Source organism: Xenopus tropicalis, chromosome 6 (genome assembly GCF_000004195.4).
Source record: "Xenopus tropicalis strain Nigerian chromosome 6, UCB_Xtro_10.0, whole genome shotgun sequence".
In the NCBI taxonomy this organism is placed as follows: domain Eukaryota; kingdom Metazoa; phylum Chordata; class Amphibia; order Anura; family Pipidae; genus Xenopus; species Xenopus tropicalis.
The window spans coordinates 6,708,799-6,723,600 of record NC_030682.2 but is presented as its reverse complement, the minus strand read 5'-3'; the positions used below and the strand labels follow the sequence as shown (position 1 = coordinate 6,723,600).

Below are 14,802 nucleotides of genomic sequence, written 5' to 3'. Positions count from 1 at the left end.
ATTGCTCCTGACTTTATATCCCAGCTTTAGGGGTAATACGCTGTCCCACACACCACTTGTGTCCCCTAGGCAAATAATTAAAAAAAAAGCGATAATGGGAACCCAATAGCCACCGGCTGTTGGTAAGGACGACGACTGTCCCCAAGTCTTGCATGCCCCCCAAGAAAAAAAAATCAAATCCTAAAGACACTATGAAGAAGGGCTGGGGTAGGCAAAAGAATCATGTGGGTGCCGCTCCTCACCTGAGGTGGTGGGGGGGATTGCCTAGGGCCCCCCATAGATTTTGCTGTTGCTGGGAAGCAGCCTCCTATGGCAGGACCAATGAAACGGCCTTACCAGAGAAGCCAGTAGATATACTGGGAAGGAGGCACTACCCTTCTTTCTTTGATCTGGTCTCCAGAGCTGACCAGTAGTGGTGTGTAGCTTGGCTAGGTTTGTGATGGTGATTTAATTCTTTGGTGGTTCTCAACCCTAAAGGTCCCCCCATACACGGGCCAATCCGCTCGCTTGACGATGTTGCCAAGCGAGCGGATCTTCTCCCGATATCTCCACCTACGGGTGGGTGATATTGGGAGAATCCAGGCTAATTTGATCGAATTATAACGACGGGTGTAGGAGAAGTCGGTCCGGGCACTGCATCAACGAGCCGATGTGGTCCCCGATCCGACTAGATTTTCTAACCTGCCCGATCGAGATCTGCCCGATTTCAGGCCAGATATCGGTCGGGCAGGCCTGTCGGTAGTGCCCATACACAGGCTGATTAGCTGCTGAATCGGTCTAAGGGACTGATATCGGCAGTTAGAATTGGCCCGTGTATGGGGACCTTTACTGTACCCAGAACCACCAAACCCCAGCTCTTCCTGGGAAATTTCCCCCAGCTTCAGTAATGGGTCCCTAGCATATGTACTGTACTATGTCTTTCAGCCTTGGCCAATGGTAGAGGTCTGAGTGGTGGGGTGGGGGCCTAAACCATCTATACATGCACAGGCATCAAAACCTGACAGCGAAAATTAAAGGGGAACTATTAACATTCATATGAGCTTTATCTCGTGGAAATAAGAAACCTTCTAAATATAATATATTTTCTTTGTGGCAGTTGCTTATTCTGAAAGGCAGCTCTAATGCAATGTCTACACAAGGAGAGCGCTCACCCATGTATCTGACCTGGCAAAACTCCTGCAGAATAAGAGACAGATGCAGAGAGAGGGTATTGAAAATGTTCATTTGAAACAGAACGTTTAATTGGTTGTATTTCATTGGATGGACTCATCCAATCCAGGCTAAAAAGCACTGTTACCTTTTATTTGAGCCCACAGATCTTCTCTGGTCCATGTCCGTTACAATGAGGGGGGTCCTTGGCCAATCACAGTTGTCTTCACAAAGGTAAATGCAGTTGCTCGTCAGCTCCACCTAGCTGCTGATTGGCTACAGTGCAAAGCATTGCTGGCTTTCCTGCACAGCCTGGGCAAACAGCACGTGGAACAGCTGGGGGTGCTAGCAAGGTTTTGGGGGGGGGGGGGGTGATTCTCATTAAAGCAGTACAAAAAGCAACTTTTAAAGGCACATTCCTTCTATTTTTAGTGGTGTGTATAATACTTGTTCATGACACTACATTCCCCTTTGGATTTGGTAAATGGAAATACCCAAAGGGAACAATCAAGTGCAGAATATGTTGGTATGGCACAGAATAATCTGTGTATATAGTGTAGGGTGATAGGGGTTCTCTTTAGCTCTTCCGCAGGTTTTGGTTCTGCGTCTGACTGAATCTGTCGGGGGGTTCGGTACATCCCTAACAGTGCTATTCAATGTTAGTGGCAGTTCAGCAGCACTTTTACTGCAAGGAAAAGCAGATTCTGCAAAAGACTACAATTTATTTAAAGGTGCATTTCCAATTTCGGGGGGGTCCCAAGTGTAGATGGAGATTCACAGAAGGCTAAGACAAGTAATCAGTATCTTCTGAGCAGCCATGATGAATGCAATAGGTGGGAGACCATGGAAAAGATGGCTATGGGTGAAGAAGAAGCCGGGCAGTTGCGGCTATAAAGAACGTCCAATTGTACAGCAGCTACACCCAAGCTGTGGCTCTCCGAACGGCAACTCCTCCCAGCATTCCTAAATACTAGCCATTGCAGTCAGGGTCTGGGCGCCGGGCAGTGGTACCTTAGGGGGGTGCTGGGTGGCCCGTCACCCCCCAGTCCAACCCTGACTGCAGTTCAACAACAACAGGAAGGCCACAAACAGAAGCTCACTGCTGCACCTGTGCCAATATACCGCCGCCAAGACTTCGGCAATCTTCCACAGCCAAGACCTACTGAGCACGATCAATTAACTGACATTGAGTATATTCAATGTATTCTGCCAGCAACGCCCAGAAAAAAAAAGAACGAATAAGATTGTTTTGCTTATGGACCATAATAAAGGCAAAGTCCAAAAAACCAGATGTAGCAATTAAATCACTGTATTTAGGTGTCTAGTTAGGAGACACGTATATGTGAAATATTTCCATACAGGAGCTGTATATACTGCACTAAAAAGACAGTCTTATGCACTGCAGGAGTGACACCGTGCCGTTTCAATAAGCCACTCCCACACTGTACTAATGGGTGGAGTTGGCAATAACACAAGCGTCCTCCTCCGCTGTGCCACAAAACGCGTCTCTTTAAGTCGCCGGTAGTCTTGGATCAGGGGGAGAAGTCAAGGAAGCCGCTGCTTATTTAAGACATGCAATTTACAAATATGGCTCCCACCATAGATTTGGGCTTTTCGAGGGCAATCGTTTCAGCTTGGGCTAGGGGAACATGAAATGTAACAAATTAAAAAATATCCTGAATTTATACACATACCCCCTGTAATGGTCCAGCATTATACATTTAGACAGAGTGTCTATGGTAACAGGTTCCAATTTACAAGCAGAATGCTCAGAGGGGCAAAACCGCAGCTGTATCCTGGCCCGGAGCGTTTCCACGACCCCCCTCACTGCCTGTGAGGCTTCTGTGTTTGAACGTTCTGTAGGTTATGAACCCGGATGTGTGCTAGCAAAGTCTCTTTCTTGTTGAAGCTCCTCTCACATTGGCTGCAGGGGAAGGGCTTCTCCGGCGCGTGGGTCGCTTGGTGAACCATCAACTGAGTCTTTAAGAAGAAGCTTTCGGGGCACTGGTTGCATTTGAACGGCTTGGTGTCGGTGTGGACGCCTTCGTGGGTGACCAGCAGCGACTTATCGTTGAAGCTCTTCTCGCAGTGCTTGCACTTGTAGGGCTTGGGTTTCAAGTGGCACTCCTCGTGGGCGATCAAGGTGGTTCGGTTGGGGAACCATTTGTTGCAGTGGCTGCATTTATGCGGTTTCTCGCCGGTATGAGTTCTTTTGTGCGCCACGAGCAGCGACTGGTCGTTGAAGTTCTTGTCGCACTGGTCGCACTGGTAGGGCTTGCCTTCCTTGTGGGTGTTGTTGTGGGCGGCGAGCAGCGACGGCTTGGAAAAACTCTGATCGCACATGGTGCACGGGTAGGCCAGCTTCCCCGTGTGGATGCGGTGGTGCGCTTCCAGGATGGATAAGTCGTTAAACCTTTTGTCACAGTAGTTGCATTTGTGAGGTTTTTCCCCGTATGAGTTGACCACTGTGCTGTTGGAGTTGACTACCTGTGTATTGACAACGGGAGCGCTGGCGCTCACAGCTGGGGCTGTTGGACTTACAGGGGGGTTTTCAAGTGTAGTGTTTACTGGTGAAGGGGGTTTTACGACGACGGGTGCAGTCTCGGCCGGCTTCTGGTTTTCTTCCTCTTGGGATTTGCTTGTTGACGCTTGGGAATGGAGCCGGCGGTGCACAATAAGCGCAGACTTGTAGCTGAAGGTCTCTTTGCAGATGTCGCACTGATGCGGCTTATCTCCGCTATGGACCCTGCGGTGGGCTTCCAGCGCAGAGCTGTGCTTGAAACATTTCTCACAGTCGTGGCAAAAGTACTGCTTGCGCTTCCGTAGGCTCCTCCCATTAGGACTGCTAGGCAACTGCTCGTCGTGGTTTTCATCGTGGCTATAGCCACTCCCGTTTGTATCCATTTCTTCATCTTTCCAATGGACGCTCTTGGCCGGCTTCTTCTTACCTCCCGGATCTTTGCTCTTTAGGTTTGAGGGAAGGGTTTCAGGGATGGGTCCTTCTAACGTAACGCTGGATTTAGACTCTGCGGGAAACACAAGAAATAACGATAAGCCCCAAAAACTGGTTCAACTACTTCCAATTACCCCATAACCACAATGCAATGGAATGGCTAAGCCCGGTACGTACAGATACAATTTGAAAGTTTGTGAATACTTTTAATACCACCCCGAGAGGGTTGAGGAAATACGGTCCACGGACTGAACTAAAAAGGCAGTAAAAGTCACTAAATAGAGCACTTATGCACTGGCTGTGTGGGAAATCCCTCTAGAATTCTCATAAATGGTATAAATATATGAACAAAATGCCTGGAATAGAAGGTTTGGGGAAGAAGATACTTGTAGTCCAAACCCGCAGACAAACCATAATAACAGAAGATGAAGAAGAGGAGGAGTCACTGCAGATGGATGCTCCATAGGCACGGCATCTTGTTAAATCAAGGCAGATGGAAGACTGGTATCGGTGCCCATACACGGGCCGATTCTAGCTGCAGATATTGGTCCCTTAGACTGATTCGGCAGCTAATCGGCCCGTGTATGGGCACTTCCAACGGGCCTGCCTGACCGATATCTGGCCAATTTTTGAAATTGGCCAGATCTAGATCGCGCAATTTAGAAAATCTAGTCGGATCAACTAGCCGATGTGGTCCCCGGACCGACTTTTCCTATGCCCGCCATTATAATTCCAATTATCCTGGATTCTCCCGATATCGCCCACCTGTAGGTGGGGATATCGGGAGAAGATCCGCTTACTTGGCGACATCGCCAAGTGAGCGGATCTGCCCGTGTATGGGGACCTTTAGTACCCACACCCATCCTAAGAAAGACAGTATAAAGTAAATAAAAGTCTATAGTTACAAAGCTATGTGAATCATTCAAATAATGTTGATCAAATAATAACTGGGAATAGGACAATTAGATGATTTTTCCGATTAAAACTATTCTACCTAAACACCACCTTATTGCAATCTGTCAGCAATACCTCAACAAAATGGAGAGTGTCATTAAACGCATTTACTTGCCTGTTACATAGCCCCGATTAACCAATATGGCCCAAGGGATTAATGAGGAAGCCATGACATATTATAACTCCTGGGGTAACCTTGACATCTCTGGGTTACAGGGCCCATTCTCATTCCATACACTGGACGCAAGCATTCAAGTTCCTGGGGTGCCAAATAAGGGCTGTGATTGGCTATTTGGTAGCCCCTATGGACTGGCAGCCTACAGGAGGTTTTTATTCAACCAAAACTTGCCCCCAAGTCAGGAATTCAAAAATAAGTCCCTGGTTTGGGGGCACTGAGAGCAACATCCAAGGGGTTGGGGAGCAACATGTTGCCCCTGAGTCACTGGTTGGGGATCACTGCCCAAGGGGAATAAAAAAACGATCCTATTACTGCATAACCTTTGTATGTTAACTGGTTATAGGAATTCTGTTTGTAATAAATCAGTGTATACCCCAAGTACTCCCATTGTGCCGAAGCCTGGATTATACAAATCTCTCACTCCTGTCTGTTGTGTATAAACGGATAGTCAGATTTATGCAGAAATCCTGCTGGGAGGGAGGGGGGGATATCACTCCAACTTGCAGCGCAGCAGTAAAGTGTGCCTGAGTCTGAGCTTTCAGGAGGAGCCAGCGCTACACATTAGAACTGCTTTCAGCTAACCTATTGTTTCTTCTACTTCCATGTAACTGGAGGAGTCCCAAGCCGGACTTGGATTTCTTACTATTGAGTGCTATTCTGATACCTACTGGGAGCTGCTATCTTGCTCCCTTCCCATTGTTCTGCTGATCGACTGCTGGGGGTGAGGGGGGGGGGGGGGGGGGATATCACTCCAACTTGCAGCACAGCAGTAAAGTGTGAATGAAGTTTATCAGAGCACAGGTCACATGGCTGTGGCACCTTGGGAAATGAAGAATATGGCTAGCCCCATGGGAAAAACAGATTACAATGCTGGATTCTGCTGGAGACTGACCACTCATTATAGAGATATAAATATTAGTTCACTCTTACCCTCAGCTCCGGCCACTTGCTGGGATTTTGATTGGGTGACTGTATCGCTGCCGATCCCTCCTCCATCCTGCAGCAAGGATAAGATAACAGGAACTTCAAAGCCTGAAATGGTAAAAACGTTTTGATCACTAATGGAGCAATTTCTTAACACGGGGGACACAATGCACCTGTACCAACCAATCACCAGGTAGATTTCTGCTACAAGTTAAAAATGAGAGCAAAGTTCTGATTGGCGCTATGGAAAGTAACATGTTAGAGACAGGAGAGTGAGCTAGCTTGCCAGCCACCCCATTGGCATCCCCTATCCCTACAGGGAGTAGCTGGGGTGTTGCTGCATCGTGAGTGGATCAATCCTGGTGTATTTTGGGGGTGAGTGGGAAGATCTGATCTGTCGCATTTATACCAAACTGGCCCAATCATTAATAAGAATGATCTTGCTGAACTGCTCATACTGATCCCATATTACCTGGCCAATGTGATTGGACGAGGACCCTAGTCAGAGTGTATGGGCCCCATTCTGTGCTAGCACGACCTTTGCCAAGTGGCTAAACTACACCCCTAGGGGCCAGGGTTTGGGTCACAGACTATCCCATCAGACGCCCATTACATCTGTTTATATGTTTCTGTGAAACTCCAAACTGCATTTAAATTGGAATAAAAGTGCCTGTGATTAATGCAGCAGCCACAGGTAGATCTCTGTTCCTACCACTGTGGGTTGTGGATCCTGAGCGCTCCCAGACCGAGGGCCACCTCATGTGCACAGACTAAGAGGGGTTATATTGCCCTCTACCGACAGAATCATCCCACCTCTGAGACATCAGCACAACCAATGAGACTTATATTAAATGAGATATATAGCATGAGTGAAAATACCCCCCCCCCAGTCTTGTAGGCAATAATGAATTATATACGGTGCTGGTTTTAGGCTAGAAATAATCATTATTTTTAAAAATGGCCCCTTTATTGGAGCCCCCTATAGATCCTCTCAGGTCCCGGTCTGTGTTTCATATGAGGGGTGGGCGTGTCCTAACGGCCTAGGTCAGAAGCACAGTAGGAGGGGGAGAGCCATCACAGCTATGATGGTAAGGGGCAACTGGCTAAACTCCGTATAAATACACATAGATCCCAAACTCAGCTCCAGTGGGGCTAATCAGTGCTGGGCCAAGTCAGCCAGGCACCCTAGGTAACCCAATCTGCCACCTCGTCCCTTCCCTTCATGCACTGGTGACGACAGGGGGGGGCATTTGGGAGGTAAATGCTGAAAGAGCGGTGACAGGATGAGGGCCTAGGCTAGGGGTAGACAGAAAGGGTACATGCCTATTGCCCCCCCCCAACAGCCATGTATCACTTCAGCCTACTACTAGTTTCAGCCCCGGGGGCTCATTTAGCAACGCTTGCCAAATATGTAGTAACCCATAGCAATCATCAATTAGTTTTAATCAATTTACTCCTAAGAGCATATCTGACTGGTTGCTATGGGTAACTGCAGTGCTGTACAGCTGCCGAGCGTTAGTAAATGCCCCCCTACTGTATAAAGCCCATATCTGCTCATGAGGAAAGACATGCTTGCCTAGATAGATTAGGTGCTCGTAGTTCTCCTTCATCACTTCCATGTAGAGCCCGCGCTGCTGATCCGTTAACAGGTTCCATTCGTCCTCCGAGAAGACCACCGCCACCTCGTCGAACTTCACCGGACCCTGCAGGGACAGGCGGTGGGGATATCAGTCAATACAGACGGTGGAACAGCTGGGTAAGTGGCTCGTGGCATGGGCAGCACTGTTACAGATCACAGTAGCCCAACTGAAAGGACTGGGGGCCCCAATCATCTGTAACTAACGCATGGGCCCTGGCTGCACCGAGACTATAACTCAGGGGTGGGCAAACTACGGCCCACGTCCGGCCCCTGGGTCTGTTTAATCCATCACGCGAGACTTAGCGGCTGGGGACTGACGAGTGGAAACGGCGTAACGTTGGCCCGGCCCGTCGGTGAGTCAATGTAGCCCCCGAGCCAAAAAGTTTGCCCACCCCTGCCATAACTGCCTTACAGTAGCCTTCCCTAGTACAATAACCAAGCCCTTCCCATTGGGCTCAGTAACTGAATAGGTCTCGGCACTGAGTGACATAATGCAGAAGGGGCGGGGCTTACTGTTGCTAGGGAAAGTGACAAGACCGGACAGTTCTAGACACACATGATCCAATTCAAGCGCATTTCAGCAGGTTCTACACCCACCATTGTTACCCGACTCCCTGACAAACCCCTCTTTTCCCTGGGATCACATGATGAGAGTTACCCGACGCTTCAGCGCATTTCCCGGATCTGATACTTTCACAGATTTTGCACTTTCTTGGCCGAGTGAGAAATGGAGTGATGGTTGTGCTGCGTGCCCAGTACCCTATATATCAGGGGTGGGAAAACTACGGCCCGCGGGCCACGTCCGGCATCCATTGGTCTGTTTAATCCAGGCCGCCGACTCCCCAAGTCTCATCACGCGAGACTTGGCATCTGGGGACTGACGAGCAGAAGTGGCGTAAGGCTGTTCTGACCCGTCTGTCAAAGTCAATGTGGCCCCTGAGTCAAAAGGTTTGCCCACCCCTGCTATATACCATATATATATATATATATATATATATATATATATTATATACACACACCGCACTCAGTAGGTCACACAGTCATTTATTAGGAAAACCTGGGGGGATTAAGTGATTGGGTCACAGCAAGAACCCTCCTCACAGAACCAAACGCCATGGTGCCCAACAGGATAAGATGTAAGTCCCTGCTGGGGACCCAAGTATTGGATCAACCCCCCCCCACCCACAGACAGTTGGATAGATGTACACACACACAGACAGTTGGATAGACGTACACACACACAGACAGTTGGATAGACGTACACACACACAGACAGTTGGATAGACAGACACACACACAGACAGTTGGACAGACACACACACACAGACAGTTGGATAGACAGACACACACACAGTTGGATAGACAGACACACACACAGACAGTTGGATAGACGTACACACACACAGACAGTTGGATAGACAGACACACACACAGACAGTTGGATAGACAGACACACACACAGACAGTTGGATAGACAGACACACACACAGACAGTTGGATAGACAGACACACACACAGACAGTTGGATAGACAGACACACACACAGACAGTTGGATAGACAGACACACACACAGACAGTTGGATAGACAGACACACACACAGACAGTTGGATAGACAGACACACACACAGACAGTTGGATAGACAGACACACACACAGACAGTTGGATAGACAGACACACACACAGACAGTTGGATAGACAGACACACACACAGACAGTTGGATAGACAGACACACACAGTTGGATAGACAGACACACACAGTTGGATAGACAGACACACACAGTTGGATAGACAGACACACACAGTTGGATAGACAGACACACACAGTTGGATAGACAGACACACACACACAGACAGTTGGACAGACACACACAGACAGTTGGACAGACACACACACACAGACAGACAGGCAGCTGGATAGACAGACACACACAGACAGACAGACAGGCAGCTGGATAGACAGACACACACAGACAGACAGGCAGCTGGATAGACAGACACACACAGACAGACAGGCAGCTGGATAGACAGACACACACACAGACAGCTGGATAGACAGACACACACACACAGACAGCTGGATAGACAGACACACACACACAGACAGCTGGATAGACATACACACACACACAGACAGACAGCTGGATAGACATACACACACACACAGACAGACAGGCAGCTGGATAGACAGACACACACACAGACAGCTGGATAGACAGACACACACACACAGACAGACAGCTGGATAGACATACACACACACACAGACAGGCAGCTGGATAGACAGACACACACACACAGACAGACAGCTGGATAGACAGACACACACACACAGACAGGCAGCTGGATAGACAGACACACACACACAGACAGCTGGATAGACAGACACACACACACAGACAGACAGCTGGATAGACAGACACACACACACAGACAGACAGCTGGATAGACAGACACACACACACAGACAGACAGGCAGCTGGATAGACAGACACTCACACACACACACACACACACAGACAGCTGGATAGACAGACACACACACACAGACAGACAGGCAGCTGGATAGACAGACACACACACACAGACAGACAGCTGGATAGACAGACACACACACACAGACAGACAGGCAGCTGGATAGACAGACACACACACAGACAGCTGGATAGACAGACACACACACACACACACACACACACACACACAGACAGACAGCTGGATAGACATACACACACAGACAGACAGGCAGCTGGATAGACAGACACACACACACAGACAGACAGCTGGATAGACAGACACACACACACAGACAGACAGGCAGCTGGATAGACAGACACACACACACAGACAGCTGGATAGACAGACACACACACACAGACAGCTGGATAGACAGACACACACACACAGACAGCTGGATAGACAGACACACACACACAGACAGCTGGATAGACAGACACACACACACACACAGACAGACAGCTGGATAGACAGACACACACACACAGACAGACAGGCAGCTGGATAGACAGACACACACACACAGACAGCTGGATAGACAGACACACACACACAGACAGCTGGATAGACAGACACACACACACAGACAGCTGGATAGACAGACACACACACACAGACAGACAGCTGGATAGACAGACACACACACACACACAGACAGACAGACAGGCAGCTGGATAGACAGACACACACACACAGACAGACAGACAGGCAGCTGGATAGACAGACACACACAGACAGACAGACAGGCAGCTGGATAGACAGACACACACACACAGACAGCTGGATAGACAGACACACACACACAGACAGACAGCTGGATAGACAGACACACACACACAGACAGCTGGATAGACATACACACACACACAGACAGACAGGCAGCTGGATAGACAGACACACACACACAGACAGACAGGCAGCTGGATAGACAGACACACACACACAGACAGACAGCTGGATAGACAGACACACACACACAGACAGCTGGATAGACAGACACACACACACAGACAGACAGCTGGATAGACAGACACACACACACAGACAGACAGCTGGATAGACAGACACACACACACAGACAGACAGCTGGATAGACAGACACACACACACAGACAGGCAGCTGGATAGACAGACACTCACACACACACACACAGACAGCTGGATAGACAGACACACACACACAGACAGACAGGCAGCTGGATAGACAGACACACACACACAGACAGACAGCTGGATAGACAGACACACACACACAGACAGACAGGCAGCTGGATAGACAGACACACACACAGACAGCTGGATAGACAGACACACACACACACACACACACAGACAGACAGCTGGATAGACATACACACACACACAGACAGACAGGCAGCTGGATAGACAGACACACACACACAGACAGACAGCTGGATAGACAGACACACACACACAGACAGACAGGCAGCTGGATAGACAGACACACACACACAGACAGCTGGATAGACAGACACACACACACAGACAGACAGCTGGATAGACAGACACACACACACAGACAGCTGGATAGACAGACACACACACACAGACAGACAGCTGGATAGACAGACACACACACACAGACAGACAGGCAGCTGGATAGACAGACACACACACACAGACAGACAGCTGGATAGACAGACACACACACACAGACAGACAGGCAGCTGGATAGACAGACACACACACACAGACAGCTGGATAGACAGACACACACACACAGACAGCTGGATAGACAGACACACACACACAGACAGCTGGATAGACAGACACACACACACAGACAGACAGCTGGATAGACAGACACACACACACATACACACAGACAGGCAGCTGGATAGACAGACACACACACACAGACAGACAGACAGACAGACAGGCAGCTGGATAGACAGACACACACACACAGACAGACAGACAGGCAGCTGGATAGACAGACACACACACACAGACAGCTGGATAGACATACACACACACACACACAGACAGACAGCTGGATAGACAGACACACACACACAGGCAGCTGGATAGACATACACACACACACAGACAGCTGGATAGACAGACACACACACACACAGACAGACAGGCAGCTGGATAGACAGACACACACACACACAGACAGACAGGCAGCTGGATAGACAGACACACACACACAGACAGACAGGCAGCTGGATAGACAGACACACACACACACAGACAGACAGGCAGCTGGATAGACAGACACACACACACAGACAGACAGGCAGCTGGATAGACAGACACACACACACAGACAGACAGCTGGATAGACAGACACACACACACAGACAGCTGGATAGACAGACACACACACACAGACAGACAGCTGGATAGACAGACACACACACACAGACAGGCAGCTGGATAGACAGACACACACACACAGACAGACAGGCAGCTGGATAGACAGACACACACACACAGACAGCTGGATAGACAGACACACACACACAGACAGACAGCTGGATAGACATACACACACACACAGACAGGCAGCTGGATAGACAGACACACACACACAGACAGACAGCTGGATAGACAGACACACACACACAGACAGGCAGCTGGATAGACAGACACACACACACAGACAGCTGGATAGACAGACACACACAGACAGACAGCTGGATAGACAGACACACACACACAGACAGACAGCTGGATAGACAGACACACACACACAGACAGACAGGCAGCTGGATAGACAGACACTCACACACACACACACACACACAGACAGCTGGATAGACAGACACACACACACAGACAGACAGGCAGCTGGATAGACAGACACACACACACAGACAGACAGCTGGATAGACAGACACACACACACAGACAGACAGGCAGCTGGATAGACAGACACACACACAGACAGCTGGATAGACAGACACACACACACACACACACACACACACACACACACAGACAGACAGCTGGATAGACATACACACACAGACAGACAGGCAGCTGGATAGACAGACACACACACACAGACAGACAGCTGGATAGACAGACACACACACACAGACAGACAGGCAGCTGGATAGACAGACACACACACACAGACAGCTGGATAGACAGACACACACACACAGACAGCTGGATAGACAGACACACACACACAGACAGCTGGATAGACAGACACACACACACAGACAGCTGGATAGACAGACACACACACACACACAGACAGACAGCTGGATAGACAGACACACACACACAGACAGACAGGCAGCTGGATAGACAGACACACACACACAGACAGCTGGATAGACAGACACACACACACAGACAGCTGGATAGACAGACACACACACACAGACAGCTGGATAGACAGACACACACACACAGACAGCTGGATAGACAGACACACACACACAGACAGACAGCTGGATAGACAGACACACACACACACACACAGACAGACAGACAGGCAGCTGGATAGACAGACACACACACACAGACAGACAGACAGGCAGCTGGATAGACAGACACACACACACAGACAGACAGACAGGCAGCTGGATAGACAGACACACACACACAGACAGCTGGATAGACAGACACACACACACAGACAGACAGCTGGATAGACAGACACACACACACAGACAGCTGGATAGACATACACACACACACAGACAGACAGGCAGCTGGATAGACAGACACACACACACAGACAGACAGGCAGCTGGATAGACAGACACACACACACAGACAGACAGCTGGATAGACAGACACACACACACAGACAGCTGGATAGACAGACACACACACACAGACAGACAGCTGGATAGACAGACACACACACACAGACAGACAGCTGGATAGACAGACACACACACACAGACAGACAGCTGGATAGACAGACACACACACACAGACAGGCAGCTGGATAGACAGACACTCACACACACACACACACAGCTGGATAGACAGACACACACACACAGACAGACAGGCAGCTGGATAGACAGACACACACACACAGACAGACAGCTGGATAGACAGACACACACACACAGACAGACAGGCAGCTGGATAGACAGACACACACACAGACAGCTGGATAGACAGACACACACACACACACACACACAGACAGACAGCTGGATAGACATACACACACACACAGACAGACAGGCAGCTGGATAGACAGACACACACACACAGACAGACAGCTGGATAGACAGACACACACACACAGACAGACAGGCAGCTGGATAGACAGACACACACACACAGACAGCTGGATAGACAGACACACACACACAGACAGACAGCTGGATAGACAGACACACACACACAGACAGCTGGATAGACAGACACACACACACAGACAGACAGCTGGATAGACAGACACACACACACAGACAGACAGGCAGCTGGATAGACAGACACACACACACAGACAGACAGCTGGATAGACAGACACACACACA

At 49.3% G+C, this 14,802-nt stretch overlaps 1 protein-coding gene across 1 annotated transcript in view; it reads right to left on the bottom strand.

Annotated features, from left to right (window-relative positions):
• Nucleotides 1–1,854: 1,854 nt before the first annotated feature.
• znf250 (zinc finger protein 250) overlaps nt 1,855–14,802 on the bottom strand; it is a 15,025-nt gene continuing 2,077 nt past the window's right edge. The window contains 3 exon segments of the mRNA NM_001030476.1: nt 1,855–4,175; nt 6,165–6,266; nt 7,735–7,861. Of these exon segments, the coding sequence (NP_001025647.1) occupies nt 2,974–4,175; nt 6,165–6,266; nt 7,735–7,861 (1,431 nt within the window). The 3' untranslated portion in view covers nt 1,855–2,973.